The 27,761-nt window shown below is 50.6% G+C and overlaps 11 protein-coding genes across 11 annotated transcripts; 8 read left to right on the top strand and 3 right to left on the bottom strand.

Moving 5' to 3' along the window:
• Positions 1 to 33: 33 nt before the first annotated feature.
• Positions 34 to 1,807, top strand: ptcG (type 2C protein phosphatase PTC1; the record flags this gene model as incomplete). The annotated part of the gene is made up of 2 exons (XM_058510729.1): positions 34 to 1,299; positions 1,355 to 1,807. The coding sequence occupies 2 exons, from the start codon at positions 34 to 36 to the stop codon at positions 1,805 to 1,807; spliced, it is 1,719 nt and encodes a 572-aa protein (XP_058376265.1).
• Positions 1,808 to 2,596: 789 nt separating this feature from the next.
• N7446_001979 (mitochondrial 54S ribosomal protein mL67) lies at positions 2,597 to 3,727 on the bottom strand (the record flags this gene model as incomplete). The annotated part of the gene is made up of 2 exons (XM_058510728.1): positions 2,597 to 3,334; positions 3,458 to 3,727. The coding sequence occupies 2 exons, from the start codon at positions 3,725 to 3,727 to the stop codon at positions 2,597 to 2,599; spliced, it is 1,008 nt and encodes a 335-aa protein (XP_058376264.1).
• Positions 3,728 to 4,026: 299 nt separating this feature from the next.
• On the top strand, positions 4,027 to 5,887 carry N7446_001978 (putative UV radiation resistance protein (UVRAG); the record flags this gene model as incomplete). Its single annotated transcript, XM_058510727.1, has 2 exons — positions 4,027 to 4,086; positions 4,136 to 5,887. The coding sequence occupies 2 exons, from the start codon at positions 4,027 to 4,029 to the stop codon at positions 5,885 to 5,887; spliced, it is 1,812 nt and encodes a 603-aa protein (XP_058376263.1).
• Positions 5,888 to 6,305: 418 nt separating this feature from the next.
• On the top strand, positions 6,306 to 9,558 carry N7446_001977 (Zn(II)2Cys6 transcription factor domain-containing protein; the record flags this gene model as incomplete). Its single annotated transcript, XM_058510726.1, has 5 exons — positions 6,306 to 6,420; positions 6,473 to 8,278; positions 8,326 to 8,373; positions 8,426 to 8,724; positions 8,776 to 9,558. The coding sequence occupies 5 exons, from the start codon at positions 6,306 to 6,308 to the stop codon at positions 9,556 to 9,558; spliced, it is 3,051 nt and encodes a 1,016-aa protein (XP_058376262.1).
• Positions 9,559 to 11,091: 1,533 nt separating this feature from the next.
• Positions 11,092 to 12,576, top strand: N7446_001976 (uncharacterized protein). The gene is made up of 3 exons (XM_058510725.1): positions 11,092 to 11,485; positions 11,535 to 12,055; positions 12,116 to 12,576. The coding sequence occupies exons 1-3, from the start codon at positions 11,163 to 11,165 to the stop codon at positions 12,451 to 12,453; spliced, it is 1,182 nt and encodes a 393-aa protein (XP_058376261.1). The 5' UTR covers positions 11,092 to 11,162; the 3' UTR covers positions 12,454 to 12,576.
• Positions 12,577 to 13,192: 616 nt separating this feature from the next.
• Positions 13,193 to 15,941, top strand: N7446_001975 (PalH/RIM21 family protein). The gene is made up of 2 exons (XM_058510724.1): positions 13,193 to 13,472; positions 13,568 to 15,941. The coding sequence occupies exons 1-2, from the start codon at positions 13,364 to 13,366 to the stop codon at positions 15,751 to 15,753; spliced, it is 2,295 nt and encodes a 764-aa protein (XP_058376260.1). The 5' UTR covers positions 13,193 to 13,363; the 3' UTR covers positions 15,754 to 15,941.
• A 143-nt stretch (positions 15,942 to 16,084) lies between these two features.
• On the top strand, positions 16,085 to 18,327 carry N7446_001974 (uncharacterized protein; the record flags this gene model as incomplete). Its single annotated transcript, XM_058510723.1, has 2 exons — positions 16,085 to 16,195; positions 16,249 to 18,327. 2 exons carry the CDS (start codon positions 16,085 to 16,087, stop codon positions 18,325 to 18,327), a joined length of 2,190 nt encoding a protein of 729 aa, XP_058376259.1.
• A 1,334-nt stretch (positions 18,328 to 19,661) lies between these two features.
• On the bottom strand, positions 19,662 to 20,616 carry N7446_001973 (uncharacterized protein; the record flags this gene model as incomplete). The annotated part of the gene is made up of 2 exons (XM_058510722.1): positions 19,662 to 19,976; positions 20,029 to 20,616. The coding sequence occupies 2 exons, from the start codon at positions 20,614 to 20,616 to the stop codon at positions 19,662 to 19,664; spliced, it is 903 nt and encodes a 300-aa protein (XP_058376258.1).
• Positions 20,617 to 22,701: 2,085 nt separating this feature from the next.
• On the top strand, positions 22,702 to 25,237 carry N7446_001972 (uncharacterized protein). Its single transcript, XM_058510721.1, has 6 exons — positions 22,702 to 23,070; positions 23,120 to 23,203; positions 23,255 to 24,115; positions 24,165 to 24,239; positions 24,292 to 24,894; positions 24,957 to 25,237. Exons 1-6 carry the CDS (start codon positions 22,991 to 22,993, stop codon positions 25,162 to 25,164), a joined length of 1,911 nt encoding a protein of 636 aa, XP_058376257.1. The 5' UTR covers positions 22,702 to 22,990; the 3' UTR covers positions 25,165 to 25,237.
• A 186-nt stretch (positions 25,238 to 25,423) lies between these two features.
• N7446_001971 (putative zinc metallopeptidase) lies at positions 25,424 to 26,839 on the top strand (the record flags this gene model as incomplete). The annotated part of the gene is made up of 1 exon (XM_058510720.1): positions 25,424 to 26,839. One exon carries the CDS (start codon positions 25,424 to 25,426, stop codon positions 26,837 to 26,839), a length of 1,416 nt encoding a protein of 471 aa, XP_058376256.1.
• A 337-nt stretch (positions 26,840 to 27,176) lies between these two features.
• N7446_001970 (uncharacterized protein) lies at positions 27,177 to 27,701 on the bottom strand (the record flags this gene model as incomplete). The annotated part of the gene is made up of 1 exon (XM_058510719.1): positions 27,177 to 27,701. One exon carries the CDS (start codon positions 27,699 to 27,701, stop codon positions 27,177 to 27,179), a length of 525 nt encoding a protein of 174 aa, XP_058376255.1.
• Positions 27,702 to 27,761: the final 60 nt, after the last annotated feature.

Here is a 27,761-nt window from a genome sequence, read left to right as displayed (position 1 = left end):
AGTTTTTCTTCGCAGGGTGGGTTGCTGAACAGAATGTTCAGTGGCTCCTCGAGCCCACCCAAAGATAAGGTTGATTCACTTCCGGAGACCGGTATCGACAACTCCTTGACCCTCCAAACCGACACCAGCGCGCTCAGCTCCAGCCCGCGCGACAGGAGATTCTCTCCCCCTGGTGCTGGGTTCTTCACTCGCCGACAAAGCGACGATCAGGGTCCCGCAGCCGAGAAGAAGCGCAGAAGTAGTACCGTTACTAAAGCGGCCAGCTTCTTCAGCAACGCGAAAAACTCCCTTAGTTTGAACGGCCGGGATAATTCGCTTAGTACCAGTCCCTCTATCGCCGAAAGCCCGCTACAGAAGCTCGGCAAGATGGACCCAGCACTCAGTGTCCCTCAAGGGTCATTCAATAACTCTGCCGGAGAATCCGTACCAACCGCTCGGTCATCCTTCCGCGTTGGTGTCACAGAAGACCGGAATCGAAAATGTCGCCGGACTATGGAAGACACACATGCCTATCTCTACAATTTCCTGGGCACCCCCGCTCCGACTGCTCCGGACATAAATGGGAACGAGGGCCCCGGGGCGAATGAGTCGCAGGCGTCGGAGGATACACCGCGTGCCCTCGAAACAGACAATGGATACTTTGCAATCTTCGATGGACATGCTGGAACTTTTGCTGCAGAGTGGTGTGGCAAGAAATTGCATTTGATTCTCGAAGAAGTCATGCGCAGAAGCCCCAATACGCCTGTTCCGGAATTGCTCGATCAAACTTTCACCAGCGTGGACCAGCAACTCGAGAAACTACCCGTCAAGAACTCTGGGTGTACAGCCGTCACTGCAGTGCTTCGCTGGGAAGATCGTGTCCCAAGCTCACAATCAGCTACCGGATCCGCTGCCCTCGCTCCGGCCGCTGCAGCTGCATCAAAGGGTGACACGAGGTCAGAGAATGCGGAGACCCCTACTCAAGATACACCGGCTACTGTTCTACCAAAGTTGCAGGATAAGGCTGTTCGACAGCGAGTTTTGTACACAGCCAACGTTGGCGATGCCCGCATTGTATTATGTCGCAACGGGAAAGCACTCAGGTTGTCATACGATCACAAGGGTAGTGACGAGAACGAAGGCAAGAGGATTGCCAACGCTGGCGGGCTAATCCTGAACAACCGCGTCAACGGAGTTTTGGCTGTTACCCGCGCCTTGGGTGATGCATACCTGAAGGACCTTGTTACTGGGCATCCCTACACAACAGAAACAGTTATCCAGCATGATGCCGATGAGTTTATTATTTTGGCTTGCGATGGTGTAAGTTTTAATCTATCTAATCTTGATGATACAAGGAAGCTAATATATTCTATAGTTGTGGGATGTCTGCAGTGACCAAGAAGCCGTGGATCTAATCCGGAACGTCCAAGACGCCCAACACGCCTCCAAGATCCTTGTTGACCATGCACTCGCACGGTTCAGCACAGACAATTTATCTTGCATGGTAATCCGACTAGATTCCAACCGTGTCAAGGATGTCGTCAACAACAACGCAGACCAGATCGGAGTAGACGGGGATACGACAGTATCGCAATGCGTTAGCGAAGCCGACGCGATCGTCGAGGGTGCAAGGAAGAACATCGCCACCTCGGGCGTGGCAGACGACCCAGCATCAGCAGAGAAGGCCGCTGAAGAGACTCTCCAGAAGATGGCGAACCGCAACGCCGAAGAAGAGCCCGGGCCTGAGTTGCAGGTTAACGAGAATAAAGACCTTCCCTCTGTGGACATTCTGAGTCCCAACAAGGGCTCATCTGGCCAGACTCAGTGAATGTATGACATGTCACGAAAGCCGAAACCGGAAAGTCATTTCTGAAGCTGGAGCTGAAGCTGTGAATGCGGATTGATTAGATTGTATCTATCTCTGTCTTTCGTGTCACATTTACGTTTACCCTTTGCTTGTGCTTCGGGGCGCAATGTACCGGAGCCCGATTTTTTTCGCTCTGGAGTTTCTCTGAATGTCTCTTCTTACATTGCACATTGGCGTCAAATTATGAATTGCGATTGTCCGCTGTCTTCTTTCAACTTTCTGTTCAATAGGATACTAGACCTGGTTGTCTGGTTGTCTTCTGGTAGCACGAGATTTTATTCGTTATTTTGATCTTGTCTGGACTTGGATTGTATTGGACTAGGCTGTGCTTCTTTTGTTTCGAATACGTACCTGTTTAAAACCTAAATGTTTATTTGACTGATCTATATGCTTACGACACTTCAAGACTGTAGAGTAGGCAACTGGGTTCAAGGCCAACATGCAGCCTGGATATCCTTGATGTAGAGGTGACACTATTTACAGCATGCGTGAGCAAAGAGCCTTTTGTATGCTTGTAAACAACATGATTTGATATATCTAAAAGTACAATTTATGCAGCGAGGAGTGCGAGGAGTGCTAGGACAAGCTAGACAGAAGACAAAAAGAAAATACAAATAGCACCATCCTCGCCGAAGTCCCGAGCGGGTTGGAAGTAGATATCAACACATGAATGTCTCTTGCCGTGCTCTCAAACGAAGAGAGGTAACGGGTTGGGAGTAGAGGGACCGGAACAGCACCAAGCCTCTAGTTCTAGTTCTTGTCCTTAGCCTCTTCAAAGGAACCATCGGCAATGACTTCGTCGGACTCAGGAACCTCCTCCTGAGCAATCACATGATTGCGAGTCCAACGCAATTGACCGTGCTGGACAAAGCCCGGCCAGTGCTTGGCGTACTGCGGAGTGTAAACATCCTGCCACAAGATCTTGACATGGCCATCCTTAGGTGTGTTCATGTCTCCAGCGATCTCAACATCCAACTGCTCCTCCAACGACGCAACCTCGGCCGCGCGTTCCTCAGCAGCCCCTGCTAGCTTCTCCCGAGCAATCTTTTGGCGGCGACGACGGTTCTGAGTCCTGTATGCGGCCAGCACGCGCTCAGGTGTGCCGTTTAGGATCCTACCAGCGTGCTTGCTCAGCAAAAACGCAACATCGGCAATTGAGGTCGCCTTCTGGTCCATCAAGGCTTGGGCGCGCTCTTTCTTCTTCATGATCTGGCCTACCCTCCCCATGTTCTGCTTGTCCCATTCCTTCTGATCCCGGATATCCGTCGGTCGCCGCGAATCGAGGAATTCTTTTGTCACGGTGATCATTTCTTCCGGTGGTGACAGCTGGCGGAGCAGTGCGAATTGGCGGAGGTGGTTGTAGACGTCCAGACCGACTTCCGGCTCAACGAAATGCACGGAATAGTACGGAGCCCACAGATCTTTGCGGAGTGTCGCGGGAATAGTCTTCTTGCCATGGTTGACCATTTGCTTGAGGAGATTGTTTTTCTAATGGGACCTGACGGTTAGAAAATTGCGACACATGTGAAATGTTGGATGATGGATGGAAGCGCTATCTTGCTGGTCGGAGCAAGGTTCCATGCCATCGCTAATAAAGGGAAATCGACTTACCTCGAGATAGCGGGTCAGAGAGTACACGACCTGTTTCGTGCGGACATTCTGGTACACAAAGATGTTCTTGCCGTGGGTGAGCGAGTTCAAGGCCTTCTGTAACCGCCTTCCCTCCTTATCCTGGTAATTCTTGTATGCATTGGAGCTAGTTTCCCGGGGTCTTCCTTGAATTGGAGTCGTGGGATCAATGGGTGGCCGGCGGATGAATCTCGTGGCTGCAAGTGCTGTCGAGTCTAAGACCTTCTTGAAAGACTGTGGGTTGGAGGCCATTGCGGCCGGAAGTGAGGCGTGTAGTCGCTCTCGAACAATTCCTTTGAATAAGGGACGAGGACTTATTGCATTGGGCACTGTCGTTGAATTGCGGAAGTTGAAAGAGAACGGGAGGTCGAGTTTTTGACGGGGAAGAGGTCTTGGCGCCGACTACTTGCTCTCCGCATCTCTTATCTCACCAGTCTCCTTGAATTGTCTCTGTAATTTGCTTGTTCGTTCTGTTTTCTCTGCATATCATGACTCTGGCGCATTTCCAATACAGTATTTGATCACCGCACCCCCTGGGGGCCCGCGCTGTTATGGATACGGACACGGGGCGTGAGACAGTCCGCAGAGAGAGGCCGTGGCTCTTCCCATGGGTATGACCTGTGAAACAGAAGCTGCGACTGAATACTGACAGGCGATTAGAATCGAAAGCTTCGGCACCTGCAAAGCATCTCGGTCCGCAACCTGGTCATTACTCCTCCCCCGACTCGGGCTCGCGGCAAGACGATTGATGACGACGATATCCCAAATACCCTCAAAACACCTTCCAAGATCCTATCGCAGAACTCGAAGTCCCCCCTACACTCCTCGCGGTCTTTTACCGACCTCAAGTCACGCGCCAGTCAAGATGAATCTGCGAAGAAACAGCCCGAGGTGCGTTCGCGACGCCGAAGTACCTTGTTTTGGAACGACCCCAATCCTCGAACTCGGCAGGTCAAACTAGAAGACATATACCATAGTCGCATGGCGGACACTTTCTTCTCTCTACATTGCGAAGGTCTTGAGGAGCCGGTCTACATCAGTGAAGTGGTTGACCGTGCAACCAATCCCAACTTCCGGGCCTTCGACTTGAACCTATGTGGCCCCTTTGTCTCTCGGATGGACGAATTGACCCTAAAGCTTTGGACCAAAACCGTGAATATTCCTGAATTTATTCTACTGGTTGAACTGCAGGTACATCTACGGTCTTTGCAATTCCTAGGAAAGACATTAGAGAGCTTCCACCAGCCGCTTCCAGCGAACTCGGTTCTCTTTCACTTCTCAGATGGAGTGTATACCAACTTGACCGACCTTCCACCGGTTGAAGCACCACCCCAAGGCGGAGCACAGAAGGCTGTTGCAGATGGCACCACATTGCCAACCTCGTCTTACGATGCTTTGATGCGATTGGCTAATCTGGACGAGTGCGTGCAGGACGCATTGGCTACTAGGGAGAAGCTAGAAACGCAAATAAGTGCAATCCTGCGAGAGAATGAACCTTCACTCAGGACCGTGAGCGATGCCGCTGAGGCGCAGGAGAAGCTTTCTCGAACCAAGCAGGCCGTTATCGCGGAGCGCAAACGTGTGCGCGCTGCGCTTAAGCGCAAAGAGGAGCTCATTGCCAGTATAAATACCCGAAAAGCAGCCATGGAAGAAGGACGACGCGCGCAGGAAAAGACGCGCAGCCACCTCCCTGACGCCCAAGAGAAGTTGGTCTTTAGCGAAAAACTGCTCAACCAGACAGGAGAGGAAACCAAGGGACAAACCCGGCGTATTTCGGAGGACCTTCTTTCAATCTATCCCATCGAACCCATCCCCGACAAACCATTGGCCTTCACTATTGCTGGCTTAGCACTCCCGAACTCATCCTTTCAAGACACTGACCGCGAGGTGATCGCGGCGGCATTAGGCCACGCAGCTCATCTGGTGTATCTGCTTTCCTTCTATTTGTCGGTGGCTCTCCCCTACCCGATCAATGCGAACGGGTCCACTTCGTTCATTCAAGACCCCATTTCCGCCTCTCTTCCGCAACGCACCTACCCCCTCTACCCGGTGAGCGTTCATTACCGCTTCGAGTACGGTGTGTTTCTCCTTAACAAGGACATTGAATATCTCCTCAACAAGCAGGGGTTGCGCATTCTGGACATCCGCCACACCCTTGCCAACCTCAAATATCTCCTTTATGTTCTGACAGCCGGCACGTCAGAGATTCCGGCACGCAAAGCTGGCGGTGTTCGGGGTCTTGCTGGACGAATGACACCCAATCTCTCTCGGCGAGGCAGTGTGGAAAGTGCTGCCTCTGGTGAGTTAGTACAGCCTCGCAAAGCTTGGGAGTCAGTATCCAAGATGAATGGTAGCTTGGCGAGCATGAGCCTCACTTCTGACAGAGGCAAGAAAGTCCCTGTCCACATTTAGAAGTGTTTGAGGAGCGATATTTGTATATTTGTGAATTGACCGTTTGGTTGAAAATTAGCATCTTGGTCTTTGCTTTTTACTGCTCGGCTTGCACCGGAAGTACTGTTACATCTCAGTATTGAGCCTATGTGTAGTTCTAGTAGACATCCAAGCATAAGAATGTAGCTTATATATCCCTAGATTCATGCACGCGTTACCCCGCCGAGTTCTCATTATACAATAGAAACAGAACCGGACCGGAGCAAACTTAGAAAATAATTAGCTTGAAATATCGTGAATTCTTCCTAGTTCTTCCTAGCTAATGTTGCATTACATTTTCTCCGAGCCCTCGGAGTTGCTCATCTAAGCAAAGACCCGCCTCCAGGCTTATCTTCGCTTTGCATCGGCTTTCCCCAGCATTTTGTTATCCACGAACACCATGAGCGAGACCAATAGGCTGTACGGCAAGTCACCGTCGCCTAATGCACACCATCGCCGCGGATACCAGGCCTGTGATCCATGCCGGAAACGCAAGGTCAAGTGCGACCTAGGAAGTACGCTCCCTCCGATCTACTCTGTGGCATTGGACTAACCATAAATTCCCAGGCGTTGATAACCCACGTCCCCCTCCATGTGTTCGATGTCGTCGCGAAAGCAAACGATGCGAATTCTCAGCTACTCGCCGCAAGCGCAAGGGCTCCGATGCCATCGAGGAACGCGAGGCACCAGCCATTCTTCACCGCGACAAGCGGATGATGATTGGGGAAGTCGCCAAGGTCGAAGGCACCAGTGAAGGCCCTTCATTCTCACCATCCGAGCCACCCCAATTTGAACCCGACGCCGTGCGCACTCAGCAGAGATGGCCCGAGGCAACCCCCGCACCTGCAACGCAGCGGTACACACCCAGCGCCCCAACCTCTCGTGTTCCCACGTATCCCCTCGAGCGCGCCCCAGCTCCTAGCTATGGAGGACCTCCAATGATGAACCGCACGGCGGTGGAGCTGCTGTCGCCCGCAATTACCAACACGCATGACGCTCTGCATCTGCTTTCCGAGGCTGCGGGGAGGACTGAGGACCTCAACCGCCAGAGCCTCGAGAACCGCTTGGCTGCACGGCAGTCGGTGTCTTCTTTTAACTCGGGACCTTCGCCATTGCCTCAAGGTAGCTCACCGCGAAGCTTAGGTGGTTCCTTTGTGCGGACTCCCCGGTCGGGAATGTCCATGGGAGGCTCTACTTACTACCCGGCTGGAGCTTCAGGGCCTGTAGATCCTCAGATAGTGGAACCGGGCCCTCAAAGAGAGAGCCCGGTCAATAAACCCCAGGAGCAAGATTATCTTGATGCAATCCGGGCATGGTCACGGTTGCGATTTGTTCGCGCTGGGTGGCTTACTGTGGAAGAGGGCATGGACTATGTCGCATACTACTATGAAAACCTCGCGCCGATGAGTCCGGTGGTGATTCCGGATTTCTCTCACCCGTCCACCCATCGCACATTGCTCACCGATGAGCCGGTGTTGGCTGTTACAATCCTCACGATCGCCTCGCGGCATTTGAAGCCAAAAGGTGACGGTGCTAACACACGAGCGTTTTATATCCACGATCGTCTCTGGGCATATCTGCGCAGTATGATTGAACGCCTATTTTGGGGACAAGAAAAATTCGATGCTGGGACAGTGGGCATTGGGCGGCCTCGGTCTCTCGACTTGGGTGCCCCAGCATCAGGAGGAAAGTCTGGCGCGAAAGGACAGCTGCGATCTTTGGGGACCGTTGAGGCTATGCTGCTGCTTACAGAATGGCACCCACGGAATCTTCACTTCCCACCCGGTGACGATGAGAACTCGCTTTTAGATACGGATGCTCAGACCCAGAGTCGAGCTGAGAACCTGGATCATGAAAACGAAAACACCGGAAATCGAGGCGCAGAAGGACGAGTTGCTTTCCAAAAATGGCTGGAGCCAGCGTGGCGGTCAGATCGGATGTCATGGATGCTTTTGAGTACAGCGCAAGCTCTTGCTTTTGAACTCGGTGTTTTCGATCCTAAAGGAGAGCCAAAAGTAGCCAGCGAGTCCCCGAGTGAGCAAACTCGCAAACGCAGACTGCGTCGATTGATTCTCGTCTTCATCACACACAGCAGTGGCCGTCTAGGTATTCCGTCTATGCTTCCCCTGCCTCAATGGGGGCAGGATATCACGCCGATTCCCACCGATGCACAGGACGGAGATACCAATATCGATCAGATGCAGGACTGCTGGATTAGCGTCTCGAAGATCGTCTACCAGGCCAACCATTTATTGTTTGCGTCTAGTGATCAAACGATGGAGTTGATTCGAACTGGGCGGTACCGTGATCAAATCGATAGGTTCCAGCCATATCTACGCGAGTTCCGGCAGCAACTTGACAGTGTTGTTAACCGTAAGTTGGATGAGTCTTGGCCTTGCAGCGAAACTAACAAATGGCAGTGTCGCCGGCTATGCGGAGTGTCTTGCTGATTGAAGTGGAATATACTCGTAAGTCGACTCCTACGAAGCTACACATTAAAAAGCTAACAATGATGTACAGGTCTTTACATTAATTCTCTTGCACTGCAAGCTGTCGTTGATCGATGGACTACCATGTCCAATGAGTCTGCTCAATCCCAAGTGGGACGGCCAGGCTCGGGGCCATCCAATAGCAGTGGCTGGTTCCAGACGTTGATGGAGCTGTACCGTGTCAATGAGCATTACATCCAGGAAGTTATTGATTCATCGCGCAAGATTTTGACGACAGTGTTGGAAGGCCTCGTTCCAGAAGGTCGGCTCAGACACGCACCCATTCGGACCTTCTTCCGGATCTTGTCTGGCATGATCTTTATCTTGAAGGTATGGCCCCCATACAGCAATTGCGAAAAGCAAACGCTAACACAGACTTAGACCTTCACACTAGGCGCTAGAGAAGATGATGTGCGAGTCTCCTTGGACCTGCAAGACCGGACGGTGGAGGCACTACGCAATTACGTTGTAGATGACGTGCACCTGAGCAACACAGTAGCGCGACTACTAGAGCTCCTCACAAGCAGCATCCGCACTCGCTTCCTCCGATTCGCACCCCATGACCGCGGCGCAGAAGGCGACAGCCACGACCGCACCTCAGTTCCCGGCTCTCGAGCCCATTCCCCACCGCGTGAGAGCACAGCATCTCGCCGCGATGGGCCGCACACAGGCTGGTCCACAACCCCTGGTCAAGATACAACGCCAGGTGGGTCGGGTCTAGGGTATGTAGACAACGGCGCCGCAGGGCACCCGATGGGATCAGGCCACGACCCACTGGCGAGTATCCCCGCGCAGCCAATCAACTCGTCCAACCATAACGTCTCCTTCATGCCGCCTCCGCCGTCCGTCTACTACAACTACTACGACTCGAACTCTGCAGTTCCTGCCAACGACATGGACGGATCATCGCCGAACCATGTCCCCTCTTCACAGCCCATGAGCGACAGCCATGCGAACTCCGGCGCACTTCCGGATTGGTTTGCCCTGCCTCTGGATCAATTCTTCAATAGCTCTACTGGGGTTGTTGACCAGGGTCTTGGCGGGACGGGGCCTATGCTTGGCGAGTTTGACATGCTCGAGGTCCTTCTCAATGAGGGCTATGATGGGAATGCGAATGGCGAGGGTGAATCGGGTGGACTTTCATCTCAGTACATACCTTCATGATTTCATGACGACATGATTATCTGATTATCACGAGGTCTTTTAATTTGGTTTTCAGAGATCACAAGGGGCGTTTATTCGTATCCGATCAAAATTCTATACCCTTCCTTGGCGCTCCTTGGCTGTCTTCGGGCTGTAATTGTCCGTGTAATTTTTTTGAAACTCTCTTTATTGCAATGGAGATTAGCCGTATGTCTACTATAGTAGATATAGTGTTTTCGGAGGTTGTAACTGTTTTCTCCCACCGGTCTCCGTCGGATGCGGGGTTTCATTTCGACTTGGCTTCATGTGCTTCTGGAAGCATCTGTTGCTTGATCTGGGTGAAGCTTTCGGGTGGCTGGCAGCTTGCTTGCTTGGTTGCTGTATGCCATTGTATGCAAAGAGCTAGACAGTGTATGTTGTATTGGAGACGCTAAAATCGTAGTCCATAGTTGAAACTGAAAGAAGTAGAGAATAACTCCAGTCGAGTTTGCCTAGGTACTTTGTCCAACTCAGCCCATCAGATTCATTGCGTGCTCACGAACCTCCACCTGGGCAAGGCACCAACGGAGTACACTCCTGACAACATGCATATCTAGTGCTGATCCAAGGCGTGCAGGTGTATACTGCCGATCCGACGATCTCTCGAGTTAGGAGTGATTGTCTGTGATCACCGCATCGAAGGATCTAGCGGCCGTCAACATCTTCCATGCGATAACGACTGCCTGTTACTCCGTCAAGGGTCACATCGGGGACCCCCTAGCTCAGATTCAAATCCAGCAGAATATGCAGGGACGGATGCCCGTCGGAGATTGTTTGAGATGCGGAGAATTGGGCTGAAGCACCCGGTTGGTGTTTTTTCCGCTCTCACTATACTCAACCCCTGTCCAGGACTCAGGGGAGATCATCCAATCACTCAGCCAAGACTTGACCCTGAATGAAGCGATGTGACCATATTCAAATTGGTGGGAAGTCTACTTGCGCCCTGCAACAATTGATTGGCTGTCAAGTAGATAACGATGATCTTCAGGGCTCGATCATCTCTACACTGCTTCATCGCTTCACTTCAGATCACTCCTTGGCAATGGCCTTCCCTCGTGCGAATGGCCACATGCACTCCATGCACACACCTGCAATCTGCGCCTGTTCCGGACATCTCCGTCCAAGATTAGCTTGTCACGACCAAGCTCCCTGGGCATGTCGCCTTTGTTGCAACCCCGCGCATTTGCGCTAGCCCTATCAAATATCCCTGTCGACCCCGTATGGCTTCACTCAATCCCCGTTCTATACTCGATTGGGATGTTTTCTCCTCAGTCTGCTTGGCGGACTCCGTCGTGCCATCCTGGATGGCCGATGGTGTCCTTGATAATTTCGAAAGTCTAGTTCCTGGCTTGTCTGCATCGAGGGGATCGCCGTGTCGAACTTCCAGGAAAAGAAACATCTCCTTCTGTTGCGATAGAGGGCACCGTTGATGCCTTCTAATCTCTCCTATCTCATATTTCGGATGGAGCAGAGACAATGACTATAAAGTATCCCCTCGTCGCCGGCTGGTTTGGGGGTTCATTCTACTCAGCATCGCCTTCGCTTCGCTCTACTAGATTCATTCATTCTTATATATACGTCCCATCATGGTTGTCTTTAGCAAGGTCACTGCTGTCCTCGCTGGTCTCTCGGCTGTTGCTTCTGCTTCTCCTGTTGTAGCTCCTCGCAAGGGCTTCACTATTAACCAGGAGACTCGTGCTGCTACTAAGTCCAAGACTGTCAACTTGCCAGCTGTTTATGCCCAAGCCCTGTCCAAGTATGGTGCTACTGTGCCCTCCAATGTCCACGCTGCTGCTGTCAGTGGCTCTGCTGTGACTACCCCCGAGGACGGCGATGTCGAGTACTTGACTCCCGTCAACGTTGGCGGCACTACCCTGAACTTGGACTTCGATACCGGATCTGCTGATCTGTAAGTTGATCAAACTAAATGGAGAAGAATGACAGCTAACAGCCCTTAGGTGGGTGTTCTCTTCTGAACTCACCTCTTCCCAGCAGAGCGGCCACAGCATCTACAAGCCTAGCAGCAGTGCCACCAAGCTGTCAGGCAGCTCCTGGTCCATCTCTTACGGTGATGGCAGCTCTGCTAGCGGTGATGTCTACAAAGACACTGTCACCGTTGGCGGTGTCAAGGCTACCGGCCAGGCTGTCGAGGCTGCCAGCAAAATTAGCTCTTCGTTCCAGCAGGATGTGAACAACGACGGTCTGCTCGGCCTCGCCTTCAGCTCCATCAACACGGTTAGCCCGAAGGCTCAGACCACCTTCTTCGACACTGTCAAATCGCAGCTCGACTCGCCCCTGTTTGCTGTTACCCTGAAGCACAATGCTCCCGGCAGCTACGACTTTGGCTACATTGACAAGTCCAAGTACACCGGCACCCTGGCCTACGCCGACGTCGATGACTCCCAGGGCTTCTGGTCGTTCACTGCCGACAGCTACAAGATTGGCACCACCACTGGCGGATCCATCACCGGTATTGCTGGTAAGTCATCGTTCCATTTAATCCCAATTGCCCCATATCCATAACTAACATCGAATCTAGACACCGGCACCACCCTCCTCCTGCTCCCCACCAGCGTTGTGTCCGCCTACTACAAGAAGGTCTCCGGCTCCCAGGACAGCAACTCCTACGGTGGCTACGTCTTCCCCTGTTCCGCCACCCTGCCCGACTTCACCGTGACCATCAATGGCTACAATGCCGTTGTCCCCGGTAAGCTGATCAACTACGCCCAGGTTACCACTGGCAGCTCCACCTGCTACGGTGGTATCCAGAGCAACTCCGGCATTGGCTTCTCCATCTTCGGTGATATCTTCCTCAAGAGCCAGTATGTCGTTTTCGACTCCCAGGGCCCCCGCCTCGGCTTTGCCGCTCAGGCGTAAATCATGCATCTGAGGCTGTGAATGTGACATGGTATATATAAGACGAATGTTGTACAGAGAGTGATGTGAGACGCGATATAGTTCAAGTTTGGCGCTGCGTGCTAGCTTGTGAATATGACCCTGGCTTGACCTTGATTTGGCTTAGCTTGTATATGTCTGTGCAAAGAAGTGCATTGTAAAACCGTGAGATTTATGAAAAATGAAGTATTTGTAGAGCCTCATAAGTAGTCCATAGCAAGTACAGTGACACAGCAAATGTTTTAACACCATTGGACAGACCGTTTTTTAGACCTTTTTTTGCAACGCCTATCGCAAACCGAGGAGCAAGTCTATATCATCTTACTTGCTAACCGTTTTTGCTTCAGTGAGTGCTTTTTATAAAAGACAAGATTCAACCTAATCCACAACAGTTAAGTGTTTTATCAGGAACCAGTCTAGATGTGTCTGAAAAATCAAACTTTTAACCGGCAGAATCTCAGGAATCAAAGGGTGTCAACACTATTGCTGCTTCACTGTAGGCGTTGAAGTAGAAGCAGTTCCACACTAAAACCTGTGGAGCCAATGCCGAGTCTGGGGCGGATCGGCCTCGACTCCAAGATTTCCACCTCTCCTGACACTGCCCCAGTCTTCACTTCTTCACTTCTACACTTCCTCACTCTATTCTCGGTACGACAATAATCGTCTCCCGTGACATACACAGTCATCTCTGCGATTCCCTCTCAACCTTAATCGACCCCCTCCCCGCCACTCCCCCAGTCTTCGGACCTGCACCGTACGCGCGGCTCAAAACCAGTCAAGAATGGAAGCCTGAAAAAAAGCCCGACGAATGTGACACAGGAGGGGCCGGTGGAAATTGCATATATGAACTGTTCGAGGGAACGAACGAGAGACGATTCCCTAGAGCCCGATCATGGAACATGCGACCCGGATACTCCCCCGCCAGATATGGGCGAACCCGACGACCAGTACGACGAGGACTTACTCCCCAGGCTGTACGCCGTTTGTCTTGCCAAGCGATGGTAGGCTGTGTCCCTTTTTATACCCCCCTTGATCCTTGGTGGATGTTGCCCGCCTCCCTAGAACCGTGTCTAATCAAGAGTTACAATTTCTACAGGACTCGTCTATTACAACAAGTCATACGCTGTGACACTCACTGAAAACGCCGTCTTTGAGCCCCTTTGTACAGGCTCGCCTACCGATGACGTCCACGTCTCCGCCGCTCTCGATACCCGTGATCCATTCTACTCTTCTGTTACGCCACAGCTGTATGCTATCGGATGCGCGACTGTCGTCAGCTATCTCCTCGTTATTATCCTTCTCATTACCCCGCGAACATTCTACGTCGGTGGACCAGGCGGTGGCGCCAATTTCCTCGGACGACATGGGATGATCAGCGGTTCATACAGCGGGAATTCGTCAGTTGTAGGAGTCGGCGGACGACCATGGCTGCAGAAAGTTGCTGCGATATTAGTCGCGATATCATTAACGATTGCCACGGTCGATTCCTTCAGAGTGGCAGAGCGACAGTACGATTATGGGTTTTCCGATGCTGAAGCTCTTTCCGAGGAAGTGATTGACGGGTTAGAAATTCGCATTGTGCGAGTGATTTCCAGCACGTTTCTTTGGCTTGCGCAAGTCCAGACGTTGATTCGATTGTTTCCGCGACATAAGGAGAAAGTCATGATCAAGTGGGCTGGGTTTGCGTTGATCGTGCTCGATACGACTTTCAGTATATTGGAGAACTTTTTGGTTCGGAGTTCATCGACACGGCCGCGATTATACGACGATGCAATTCCTGCTTTGAGTTATTTGTTTGAGTTGTCGCTCAATCTGCTTTATGCTGCTTGGGTCATTTTCTACTCGATTTCGAAGCATCGTTACGCCTTCTTTCATCCCAAGATGCGGAATATATGCTTAGTGGCTCTCCTGTCGCTTTGTGCTATTTTGATACCTGTGGTATTCTTTGTTCTGGATATTGCTCGACCGGAGATTGCTGGGTGGGGTACTTATATTCGATGGGTTGGATCTGCTGCGGCCAGTGTGGTGGTGTGGGAGTGGGTGGAACGCATTGAAGCGTTGGAACGAGATGAAGCGAAGGATGGAATCTTGGGACGAGAAGTGTTCGACGGTGATGAGATGCTTGAGGTTACACCGTCTGAAGAAGTCGATTGGCCGCGATATCCGCATCAAGGACATGACAGAGGCGGTGGTGGCGGTACATCTTCGGGATGGGGCGGCATGATGGGTCTAGCACATCGACCGCTACGAGCTCGAGCTGGACTTCCTCGCGTCAACCGAAACAGAGGCGCCGGAGCTCCAGCAAACAACCCCGCTGCTGGTATACCACCGAGGCATCCAAACAATCGTCCTACACCACCCCCGGCAGCCATCACGCCGGTTAGCCGGGCTGATACTACCAGTGCGGCGAGCACAGTATATAATGTGCGATATCATCCAGTGGCCAGTCCTACACCTCCCGTCGCGATGCCACACATGGATGAGGAGGAGGAACTGGAGGAAACCAAGGAAATTGAAGAAGGCAGACAAGCCCTTGATACGACTGAGCATGGTCTATCCGCCGAAGATACCCGAGAGCAATCACCGCAAATCGTCCAAGCAGATCCTCGATGGCGCGCTCTCCTCAACCCATTCAAGCGGCGACGGGCATCGCTGCCAAAAGAAGTCGCCTTTGCACAAGCTGGAGAAGAGCCTTCTGAACATAGACCGTCGGTGTCGTTATTGGCCGAAGAAGCCGAGACAGAGGCACATGCTGCCCGGTTCCGAGCCGATCATTTCTTCTCTCTACATCGCAAAGGACCAGGATCCGGCTCGCTCAATGCTGACAATTCCCTCCCCGTGACTGTCATTCCTGCCCGCCGTCGTGGCCAACATACATGGTCACCCCAGAACCGGCTGCTAGAGCCCTCTACACCCCGCGAAACGCCCACCAGTCGGCCCGAGCCTCCCCCTGGCCGATCAACTCGACCGGATCTACCAGTCCGGGTCATCCCCTCGCAACCACAGGCCTCTGCTCCATGGACTGACGCTGATGTGGAGCGAGGAGGCGGGGACTACGTCCTACACTACGATCCTGAAACCGCGGCTTTGGTCAACGAGGATATCAGCCACTTGGCTCACGATAGCCACGCTGCCAATTTCGACCAGCGCAGCTGGACCGAAACGACATATTCTGACGAGAGGAACGATGTGCCGACTGCACCTACTGTGCAGTCCCACGTTGAATCACATACACCGCAACAACTAACAGATGCGGAGCACAGGCCTAGTGAAGAGCACTGAGACCTCATGAATCACAATTTGGCAGGGATAATGATTTCGGGATGCTTGGCATACCGTGGCTGAGTACCCCTGACCGTTTTGGCGTTCTAATTTTGGGCTAGGGAGTTTGGATGTTTTGGATGGTGTTATAAGGAAAATTTAGTAGAAAGATACCCAACAATAATCGAGCCTTGCAAGTATATACTGCCTATACTCCGTACAGTAGTGCCATTACTCTCCCGCTGTTCTGTTTGGCTCGGCCATTTCTTGGCATACGAGAGTGGAGCCCGAAATTTCGCTCGGGAACTCGAGGCTCCGAACTTCCCCATACTTCAGTCATGGACGTCGCATCATGGCGACCGTCAACCAGAACATGTTCGGAGCCAGCATAGGCGCAGAACCGCCCGGCGGTGCTTCGCTGATGGTTCTCCCGTTGAACCTCATCGCCCAGATCGTATCACATGTGAGCACTGACGCAACCATCCCCGCAAGAGCTCTCTCTAACAGAAGTGTCAGGTCGAAGACACAGGCGATCTCGCCCAGCTATGCCGAACATGCCGCGTCCTCAATTACATGGCATTACCACAACTCTACCGCAGCCTAACGCTGACCTCCTACGACAAAATCCGTTATCGCGATGACCAGCCAGAAGGAATTGGCAGTGGAAGCCCCTTCACAATGGGCCTGAACGCGGTGATTACAAGGCCGTATGGGTCGTTAGTGCGATCAATGACACTGCGCGGCGAATGGAGCGACCACGAACTGGAAGAACATGCGCGAGTCGGGCGCGTGCCGGACTCGTCGATGTTGCTGAATATCGCCGTCCGCGCCGCGATCGATCGCATGACCAATCTGGAAAGCTTCCACTGGGAGTTAAATACCAAGATGCTGGATACGGTGTTTACAGGCTTGACGCAGATGCCCAAGCTTACCTCTTTGACCATTCGCTTCCCCTCCAGCCGTCATCCGCAGCCTACCTTTGTTCTTCCGGGTATGCCGCATTTGCGCTGTTTGAAGATTACTGATATCGATCCTTTGTGTTATCCGGACGATATCGCGACGATGCTTTGGAAGAGTCGTAAGTTGCGCGAGTTGAAGCTGCATTGGTCGCCGCGGATGCGTGATGCTCAGGAGCCGAGTGTTTCGCTTCATGATTACTTCCGCAAGCTTATTGTGAACAAGCAGCCGTTGGCGGTTAAGAAGATGTCCTTTCAGAATCTTTATGCTTTCCATACTGAGGATTTCAATTTCGCTTTTGATCCGACGACCGTTGAGGATGTTACTTTCCTCACTGGCGTTGAAGGGTCTAGTCTAGCCAACACGTTCATGGAGAACAGCTGGCCTACTGTCCCACCGCATGCCAAGCTCCGAGTGAAATCTGTCAGAATGGATACTGTGTCAAAGCGGAATGCGGAGTTTATTGGCAACTTCCAGGGCCTCGAACGGTTGTACTTTGTGAACGTCACCTCCGCCTCGAGTGATTATCTCAATTCTCCCCGACAGGGAGGGAATTCTTCATCCGCACTCACACCGCCGATCTATGACAGTCAACCGCATGGCGCGGCGAATGGAACTACATCTAATTCACCTATCACTTCGGTTTCCCCAGCAAGCCAACTGACTGCGACATCCAGCCTTCGCGATGTCTATCTTTCACATATCAGTGTAAACCACGGTGCAACATTACGCCACCTCCTCCTACCCTCAAAATGGCCTCTCTCAACAGGCATGGTCGGGCGTCTCGTCCACAGCTGCCCGAACCTGGAGCAGCTGGCTCTCGCCACAGAATTTACCAGCATGGACTCACTGGGCCTACTAATACCCTTTCTCCGAAAACTAAAAGCCCTCCGACTTCTCATTCCCCCGTCATCCGGCCAACCTAAAAACGCCCCACCAGGCACAGCCCTCAGAATCTCAAAATCCGCACAAGGCGAATCCTCCCTCGGCCTCAGCAGGTCACTACAGAACACCATCGCAAACGTAAAGTCGTTCACCGAATTAGTAGACATGGACGACGCAGTCCTAACAGACCTAATGAGCTACGACCTCGCAAACGAACCAATCTACGGCAACGTCAAAGTCCTCGGCCTAGGCTGGAAAGCCTGGGAAATCCGCGAATGCTACAAAGCCCCCATCCCACAACCACAACCCGACAACACCGAACACCAATCTCCACAAAATGGCGAATACGCACCCACCGAAAGCCCAGACGTCAACGTCAACGTCAACGTCAACGGTGGTCCCTCAACCCATCCAGGCTACACTACACAGAGATCGCCCGGTATACAAACACCACGCCTGGACTCTTGGTCTGCAAGCGCCTCACCAGTCGCAAGACCACTCCAACCACCTTCAACACTGGGCAAAAGATCCCGTGACCACGACGTTGAGGATCCCACCCCAACACCACGACAACAGTCTCATGGCCCAGAGACAGTTAATTTCCCCCAAGACCGTGATGATACGCCTTCTTTCGGACCAAGTCATTATTCGATGGCCGAGGATGGTTTTATTTGGAGACGGCGTATGCGCCGTGTTGGATGGGAGGTTTTGCAACATTGGGAGGTGTGGGCGTTGGATGCACAGGAGATTTGAGATTTGAGATTTGAGATTTGAAGTGGATATCACGCTATCTGTTGTTATGGATTGCTTTTATATCTCGTCTCATCTAATATTCGTTGTAAGAGGAGTTGGCATTGGCATTGGGGGTTGCTTTTGGTGTTGGTATAGGTGTTGGTCTTGCTTTTCCTACGGGATATACGGTTTGGTCTTTTTGGACATTTAGAGTTTATACAAGGGTTTTCTATATATGGTAGACTCGAGTGTTGTTTTGTATGTCATTGAATATATTGCTTCTCTTCTCTTCTCTTCTTTTGTTTTTAATACAGATTTACGTGTAGATTTGTCTATAAGACGAGAGTATATAGTGTCAAGATATATGAATTAGGTGACGAGATGCGTTGCGTTGCGAGGCTTCCAATGGATTTTTGTTGATCTGTTGCTGCATGTTTAGCCTCACAACCTTGGAAGGTATCTTGCCCAGCTAAGACAATATTTGGACCTCAAGACCTTATTTCAGAGATAGAGTTTGATATTGGAGTATTCTGGTTTTCTTTTTCTCGTAGGTTACAATTTCAAAACTTCAGGGGCCGAAAAGTCGGATTTGGTGGACATTTTGGCCTGAAAAATAATTTCTCATAGGTTATTTGCATAATTCAGAGGTATTTCAGTGCTTTAGCTCATTCCCACCCAACCCTAGTCAGCCAACCAGCATCCCCGAAAATGAAACCTTATTCCTACGCCCTTGTTTCTGTCTTCTGTACCTTTGTACTCTGTACTCTTTTATTGGTTTCTCTCTTGTCTCGTCCTAAAAGAGAAAGGTATCATCTTGAAACCAAACTCTCTTTGTCGCTATATATTACATGTTGAAAGAAGCATCACTACATTCTCTGGATATTGGGCTTCTCTGATAAAGTAGAATGAATAGCTTTTCATTGTCCACAAATGATAATTTCTCTCCTATCTATTGCTAATGAGTGGTAGTCAGTGATATCGCCTTAGCGAAATCGTCAGAAGCGGATGCTTGAGACATGTGTCGGTAGCTGGAAATGATAGACTAGCAACAGATGGAAAGAATGTTAACAGGAAAAGATGAAGGAAAAGAGAAATTTGAGAAATACAAATAGGGAACACGAGAAGAGGAAGGAAACAGGAGAGAGGCAGAGGCGGACAGAGGGAGGGAGAGAGAGAGAAATAGTGTGAGAGAGAGAAGTAGATAAAGGCAAGAAATGGGTCAACAAGATGAAAGATCCGTTGCGCCGAGAGCTTCGCTTGTGATATCATCAAATTTTGTGCTAGACTAATACTATGTGATACCTATGTGTTTCCTTTGGCCTCTGCTGGGCATGCCCTTGGTTTTCAATACTACCTCACTCCACATAATCCTCGTCATCTCCATTGCCATACTCTGCGTCGTCATCCTCCCACAGTTCTTCGGTGAATTCTTCGCCCGAGTCGGGATCATCATCTAAGTCCATGTCTTCGTTATCCATTAGATCATGGATCACCCCAATCGGATCAAGTTCAGCGAGCTCGGACTCTGACAAGAAACGGCGGATCTCATGCATGTCCAGGTATTCAAGGCCCTGCAGGTTGGGGTGGCGCTTTTGCAGTCGTCGTAATGCATTGGGAAAGATGTGTGCGTGGCCATTGATATCCAGATGTTGGAGGCTGGGAAACTTTGTCTGTTGAAGGGGAGTTAGTGACGATAAGCACAATAACACGAATAGAATTTACCGGAAGATCCCAGAAAATGCTCTCCCACGTGTCTGCAGCCACTTCATATGACACCAGGTTCGTGTCATTCATTTCGAAGCTCATCGTGTGAAGGTTGGGACAGTTCAAAGAGGGAAGTAATGCCTCCCCATCGCACGTGTTTGAGCCGGTAGCAAGCATTCCGTCGATGTCTGTCAACATAACATGAAGCACGGTCATCTTTGGAAATACGAGGCCCTCAAATTCTCCCCCTTCTGCCCACGGGTCTTCCCCCTCCCATGAATCATCAAGAAGATTGATCATTGCGCAACACACGAAGTTGGCATAGAATTGCCGGCGATCGTAACGGATCTCCAGGAATGTGATGTCGATCCCGGGGTTCTCGTAACCATCATCCAGGGGGCGATGATCGTTGTGAATGGATCTCCACATCATTGATAGCGAATCCTCGAGCCAGAGCTTGTTTACTAGAGCACATGAGAGTAAGTCGTGTCCCCATCCGGGTCCGTTTCGAGGCATGCAGCTGATGATAAGCCCCACGATCTCAGCGAGCGAGAGGGCACGCTGAGTAGCTGTCAGAGGCTGAATGGAGCGAGTGGTCTCTGACATGATGAAAAAAGAGAGGGTAGGAGAGTAACAGATGACAGCAAGATGTTGAAGCAAGTGGAGGAAGATGAGAGTTGAAGGGTGGGAAAAGAAGAGAGGCACATCCCCATATGGACGACAGAAACATGTGTTTGCACTGGGAAGCTTCATTCACTTCTGGCATCACACTCAGGCAACCAAACCGCGTTTGACTGAAAGCACTTGTCTCCACGCTTTAATGCTATAGCGGAGGAGTTGATTGCTTTAGATGTAGCTTTGGCTAAGCGGCATATCGAGCCTTGCGGTGTGGGTTTGCTATGATCCAATGGCAGTACGTCTAGGAGAGCAACTTGAAGTTCCAGCTATGGAGTTGACTGTCCTAATACCTTTCTCCCATCATTGGACACTTTTTATATGAAGAGTTCAAGTTGGTATCGGAAAATCCGAGCCATCCTAACCCTAAACAGCAGACTGTGAGTTCTCCACCATGCAGAACAGCATAAAGCTATTTGGGCCGAGAACGTTGACTCTGATTTCGTCGGTCCGGACGGGATATTCCTGGATGATAAAGAGATTTTTGTTGGAATTGATCTAGATCGTGCGCTGGAGTTGTTTTCTGAACGGGTTACGAATGAGCATCACGATGCGTAACGTTATTTTAAGAAGTGGGATGAAGCTTTGAGGGAGTTGAGGGAATTTTTGGCGGATAGTGATGTGGAAGATGAAGGGGTATGAGAATGTAAGGTGAGGAGGTATGGTAGGTATCATGGGTATTGTGTAATAACGCATCTTCATGTTGAAGATGAAGTTACTCTTGATGGGGGTGGGTTGTTGCATATTTTCTTAGATGATTGTGGGGATGTGGTTAGACAGTGGCGGACGGAGAATAATGGAGGAGATGATAATTATGATGGGGTATGGAAGTCAGGAGGCATGCTGAAGGAGGAGTTCACGTTTGGAAGGGATGAGGTCGGCCCTGCTTATAGACCAGGAGGAAAGGGCCGCCATATGCTTTATAGGAGCAATTTGGCAATGTTTCAGTCTAGATTATTACAGGAACAGCTTTTCTAGTAGCACCTGACAATTTGGATCATTTTAAAGTGTGTTATTGGATATCTAGGCAGTCTTGACCCTATATGTAGTGAGTGTAAATTGAGATAGATCAATATTGACTTTGGTTGCTTTGAACTATATCTGATTATACCAGGAAGCAAGTTATAGTCTACTTTCTGATGTCTCAACCAACTTGAAGACCAATGCCCAAGAAACGGTATATATAGAGCCTGATGCATCATTTATATAGTACGACCACGAGCATGCAGCAATTGCGTCAGCTGATAGATACCCTGCAGGACCCAAATCCACCCAGGAACTTAATCTCGGGCTGGCGGTCCTTATAGGCGCTTTTCCCGCTGCAAACCTTGTTCATTGGCTCCTTGAAGTAAGCCTGCAGGGCCGTAACCCGCCCATCCGCCGAAGCGTGAAAGCTTTGGTGCGTCCTCTCTAGCTAAAGGTCTATTTGGTAAGAGCATATAATAGGGGAAACCCCCTTCAAGAGTTGCTCTGACCCTGTGCGAGATAAGCCAAAGGTCTGATCGCATTTTCTCAGCCAAAGCACCATGGAGTCCGGGGGTCTCAGTATAAGAACATCTGCCTGTCCTCTTTTTTGAGAGATGTTGGAAAGTTTGGTCGGCGGGAGCGAACTTGGACATACGTAGCTTGGGGTTCTTGATGCTGCGATTATGGCTGTTACCCCTACTACACTGATTTTTAACCATGAGGTCTTCCAGTGAGTCTCCTGACACTGCACATACTTTGGAAAACTAAATACCAATACCAGGCCAGTCGACCCATCCGGTAGTGGAGGATATACTGCGGCCGAGAAAGCCAACCACCGACCGCAAACTGCCAACGAAAAGTGACCGAAGGGACGCCAGACATAACGATGACTTGCTTGAACACAAACAGGGTAAAACAGCCCCAAAGCTTTGGCCACATGCGGACCAATCACCAATGCGTCGGGCCCTCATTGTATAGACAGACGAAGCGCTGTGTCTCCTATACAGCCTTTGATACCCAGTTCCTTTTACATGGGAATGTTCCCAAGGAATCCGGCTTCAAGATCAGGGCAAGTCTCTGAGGCGGAGTCCGGAGATGTGACTGGGATTCGTGGGTGGAGCAGCGCCAGCGCAGAGAGACGCTATCCGAAGAGCCATTCATGCATCCTAAGCGCCCAGACCAAGGGGAGTCCAAGAGGCTTCTGACTGAGAACATCTGATTCTTCAGAGTGTCTCGATCATATTCCTTCAGGGCCACAGTGGATTATTGAGAGACGAAGTTTTTTTGTTTGCTGACACCTCAACCCCGCACTGGACTTCTTCACGTCGATCTTCCCAAAATGAAGGCGTTTGAGGGCCGCGCTCCCGTTGAATACCCTCGAAAGCGTGCTTCAATTGCATGTAACTTCTGTCGCCATCGGTAGGTCGTGAACTCTGACTTTGATCACATGGTTATTGAGTTCAACTAGGAAGCGCAAGTGTGATGGCCAAAAGCCAACGTGTGGGCTTTGCGCCGATGCTGGCGCCCAGTGCGAATACCAAGAAAGTGACAGGTAGAAAATGAACCGGCCTTCTCGCGAATCATGGATAGTAACGATAAATAGGGTGCAGGATATTCCGGCGGAAATCTTGCTTCGGTTAAGTCACATGGAGACCCTTCTGCAGCAACAGAAAGAAGCAATCGCCGAGCTCTCCACGCGAGTTACATCGCAAGTTTCCTCTCCTCAAGCCGATCCGTTGATTTCTTTGCCAAATGTGTCGGCGCATTTGGCACAGCCGCGATACAACTGGTACCCGTCGCCTGCCAATACATACCACGACAGGTCTTCAATCAGCCTTCCTCCGCAACAAAACCATGAAGAGCCCTTGCCAATTCCTCTGGGGCACTCAACACCAACAGAAAGATTGTTCTTTTTAGACCGAATCAAGAACCTAATTGGCGAATACCCTCAAGATTTCTTCATGCAGCTGGAATCAACCCGCCTACCCAAGTTTGAGGACAAAAGCGTGAATAAAAGCTTCGACCAGATCGATCCTACCCTTTTTCAAACACGCATTACAGAGCCGTATTTCAACGAGTTCTTGACAAACGTGCATGCATTTTTCCCTCTGATGGAACCTCTAGCGTTGCGCACAGTCTACGAAAACTTCACTTTAGTACCAAGAGGCAATAGTATCCAAACAATACTTTGCCTGGTTATTATTGCGTTGGGCAAAGTCTCCTCGAATCCCGAACACATTTTTGATATCGAAGCGGCCGATGATCGGAATGGAATTGAATATTTTGCTCCGGCATATCATGAGCTGAAGAACCGGTGGTCGGCATTCCTGCCTATGAACCGCAGCCCCTTTGTGCCGTTGGCTTTTGTCTACGCCTCGTTGTATTTCCGCTATATCGGACGCCCGTTCCAGGCGTCTAATATGATAACGGATGCATCTACCGCGGTCAAGTCGCTTCATTCTCTGTGCGCCTTCCTCTTTCGCCTATACTTGCGAAACTCTGACTGGATATAGATTGAGCGTCAAGCCTATGATGCGAGAACATGACACCCTTTTTCGGACTACCTGGGCCTGCTATATTCTCGAATGGTTGGTGGTCCCCTCGAATTTGTTTTCTTCGAACTAATAACCACTTCCCCAGTGACGATTTGGCAGAATTCAACTTCCCTCGCAGTGGAATCGAGTTTCTCGTCGAAGGCCCTCCATCAGTCGAAGGAGGAATGCATTTCCCCCGACTTTCCGAGCCCACTCAAAGAAGCAATCTAGTATTCCTAGCAATGTGTTCAATCCGCAAGCTGCTGAACAGAGTACACACCTGGATATATGACCCGACTTTCCTGGACAACTACGCTGCCGCCTCTCCATCGCAACAAAAGTCTCAGTCTGCCACCCCACGTCCCCAGAAGCATTCAATTGCTTCCCTGGAAAGGATTTGTGTTGAGCTGAATCGTCAGCTCGAGGAATGGTTCCAATCCTTGCCACCGCAGATCCGACCAGACCTGAAAAAGCCAATGTCTCATCAAGATGCATACGACAGTTACATTCGCGCGCGATATTACGCCACGAAACACATCATTTATCGGCCAAGTCTTGTTTATGCCGCTCAGAACAAAGACAATAACGTGTTGCCTGACTATGTCTTCGGGAACTGCAAACAATGTATTGCCAGTTGTCGCAAATTCGTCGAAGCAGCTTCGCTTCTTCTCGAGAAGAGGACCCATTCCAATTGGTTGCGAATGCAAGCGTAAGACCTTTTCTTTTACAACATACCTATAATGCTATTTTCAGACTGACCCGTCTGCTCAGACTCTTGGCTGCCATTTTCACCTTGGCAACAGCAAAAAGCACCCCGTCTCTGGAAGCGATCGTCTCAGACTTTGATTTTGATCAGTTGATGAAGGAAGCCATACAATCTATTGGGCTATGGGCACAACACTCCGAGACAGCAGATGCAATTTTGAGTATCATCAAGACAATCCGCCAAAAAATACGACTTTCCGTCTCCAGAACTTAGTATACAACATATTTTTTTTTCGAATCTATCATGAATACATTCTGGCGCTGTGCATTTACATTCCTAGCGAAATGACATGATACCCTCGAATTGTGAAGCGAATACCTCAAGTCAACTGAAGATTTCCCCAGCTCTCATACTCAATATTGTTATCAGTAAGCTCGGAAGTGACCGTTGCGGACATCCCCGAGGGCCCGTGTCGGGGAAAGCTTCAAAAATAGCCACTTTCTACTTATCCAATACATATCCCTCAACCCAAATGCCTCCAAAACTTACAAGTCAAATCCAGCGCATAAACGGCGTCCGACTAGCCGGACAGCCATCCACCTGGAACATCCAAATCGAATATCCCACGGACAGCGGTACAATCACATCCGTGACCCCGCATGAAGATGAAGACACACACACCACCGAGTCGCCCTTAGCCCTACCAGCATTAACCCATCCACATATCCACCTCGACAAAGCATTCATACACAGCACGCCCGAATATGCCCAATTCCTCCCCTCAACAGGCACATTCCAGGAAGCACTGTCCTCAACAACAAAAGCAAAACAACAATTCAACCACGCCGATCTAATTAAAAGAGGCGAATGGCTCCTCGCCGAGTCCCTCGCTTCCGGCGTAACAGCAATGAGAACGTTCGTAGAGGTAGACCATACAGTCCAGCACATCTGCCTCGAAGCCGCAGCAGAACTCAAAGAAAAATGGCAACAAGCCTGCGAAATCCAGATCGTCTGTTTCGCCCAGGATCCTATCTTCTCTACTGAATACGGAGATCAGAATATGCGCCTCGTATCCGAGGCTCTGGATAAATATCCCCAGATCGACGTTCTCGGTACAACACCCTACGTCGAGACTAGTATCGATGCTGCAAAGGCTAATATCGACTGGGCGATTGATCGCGCCCTTGCATTGGACAAACATCTCGATTTCCATCTCGATTATAACCTCGACACGACCAAAGAACCGCTCGTCTGGCATGTTCTCCACACCCTCAAACAACGAGGCTGGACAACCCGCTTAACAACCAAACGTGTCATGCTTGGCCATTGCACGAGACTAACACTCCTCTCGGAGAACGAGTGGATCAGACTTGCGCGCGATATCCATGAGAACGATCTACCTGTTAGTTTTGTTGGGTTACCAACGAGTGATATTTACATGGCGTCGGCGGGAGGTGGTAACGGTAGCGAGACTGCACCTCAATTTCGACCAAGGGGAACGTTACAAATCTTAGAAATGATCCGGAAATATGGCCTAGATGCTGTGATAGCAGTGAATAATGTTGGGAATTCATTTACGCCGTGGGGAGCGCCTGATCCGTTGGCTTTGGCTTGTTTGGGGGTTGGGGTTTATCAGGCTGGCAGTCAGGATGATGCGGAGTTGTTATTTGAGTGTATTTCGACGAGGGCGAGGGCTGCTATTGGGTTGTCTGGTTCTGGTTCCGGTTCTGGTTCTGGGCTTTGTATACGGGAGGGGTCGAGACCGAATCTTTTGTTGGTTTGTTGTAGGGATGATACTGGATGCGGGTTTGTTCGGCCAAGGACGAACGCTCCGGAGGTTGTGTGGACTCCTCCGGAGAGGGTGAATAGGGATGTGGTTTCTAGTGGGCGGTTGAAGATTTCGCCGTTTTACAGCTCGGAGACGGAGGATTTGTATCGGTTTTGGTGAATTGGGGTTTCATTTGATGAATGCCTCTCGAATGGAGATAGGAGATACGGTTCTATGTACATAACGCTAGATAAAGCCATGCATGCAAATTGGGCATGGTCATTTCAAAGCCTCAAACGCTTCGTCAGCGGACCCGGCCATTGCAGATCCATCCCCGTAGTCAAGGCAATTCAATTCTTGGTGACGTTCCGTCCCACCAGTACATTGTCTGGATACCAGAAGGTGGGCGAGTGCTAAAAAAGAAAGCCAGTTGGCTAATCCATACTGGTTGGTCGCAGAGCAGGGAGGAGATTGGAACTCTTGGGAAAACCCTTTTGCAACTCCGACTTAATAACTGTCATCCCAGAAGCCTGGAAACCTGCCTAAACTTGGCATCCGTCCTGGTGACACTGCTATCCTCATCGTCGTACATGTCGTGCCCAAGGTTGTGGGTAGACAAATTCTCCTTAACAACCATGAGACCAATTTCAGTTAAGACATTGCGACACCGCACGGTGTAATCGATGAACTGCGATTCTGTCAGATGGCCCACACACCACTGAGTCCAGATGAGATCGTATTTCTTCTCCGGATACCAGTCTTCGAGACCCTTGGTGTAGACGGTTCCCACAGCGCCGGTCTTGGCTACCGCACTGTCCTGCAGAACCTTGATGAATTTGGCAATGGGCTCTACCGCATCGACCTTTTCGCAGACATAGCTTAGGAATCTCTCTGTCACGCGGCCGACGCCTGCGCCGCAGTCCACGCCCTGTGCGACTTTGCTCTCGGATGGGATTCCTAGGATTAGACGGCGGACTCTGGCTAGGAAGCCTTTTAATCCTTGTAGGTCAATGCGTGAGACTGAGGGAAATTCGCCCAGCATGCTCTTTGGCGTGGCAGGTACGTTGTTCCAGTACTTCCAGGAGGCTGCATGGTTGATATT

The sequence above is a fragment of the Penicillium canescens genome (assembly GCF_028828765.1).
Source record: "Penicillium canescens strain IBT 15451 chromosome Unknown utg000002l_segment0_segment0, whole genome shotgun sequence".
NCBI classification, from domain to species: Eukaryota; Fungi; Ascomycota; class Eurotiomycetes; order Eurotiales; family Aspergillaceae; genus Penicillium; species Penicillium canescens.
The sequence above is the reverse complement of the archived record's forward strand: the minus strand, read 5'-3'. Positions and strand labels throughout refer to the sequence as shown.

Coding starts and splice junctions, on each gene's coding strand:
- N7446_001976 (XM_058510725.1), top strand. CDS start 11,163: ATGGTTGTCTTTAGCAAGGTCACTGCTGTCCTCGCTGGTCTCTCGGCT. Junction 11,486..11,534: donor GATACCGGATCTGCTGATCT/GTAAGTTGATCA, acceptor AACAGCCCTTAG/GTGGGTGTTCTCTTCTGAAC. Junction 12,056..12,115: donor ATCCATCACCGGTATTGCTG/GTAAGTCATCGT, acceptor CATCGAATCTAG/ACACCGGCACCACCCTCCTC.
- N7446_001972 (XM_058510721.1), top strand. CDS start 22,991: ATGAAGGCGTTTGAGGGCCGCGCTCCCGTTGAATACCCTCGAAAGCGT. Junction 23,071..23,119: donor TGTAACTTCTGTCGCCATCG/GTAGGTCGTGAA, acceptor GAGTTCAACTAG/GAAGCGCAAGTGTGATGGCC. Junction 24,240..24,291: donor GCCTGCTATATTCTCGAATG/GTTGGTGGTCCC, acceptor CCACTTCCCCAG/TGACGATTTGGCAGAATTCA.
- N7446_001975 (XM_058510724.1), top strand. CDS start 13,364: ATGGAACATGCGACCCGGATACTCCCCCGCCAGATATGGGCGAACCCG. Junction 13,473..13,567: donor GTTTGTCTTGCCAAGCGATG/GTAGGCTGTGTC, acceptor CAATTTCTACAG/GACTCGTCTATTACAACAAG.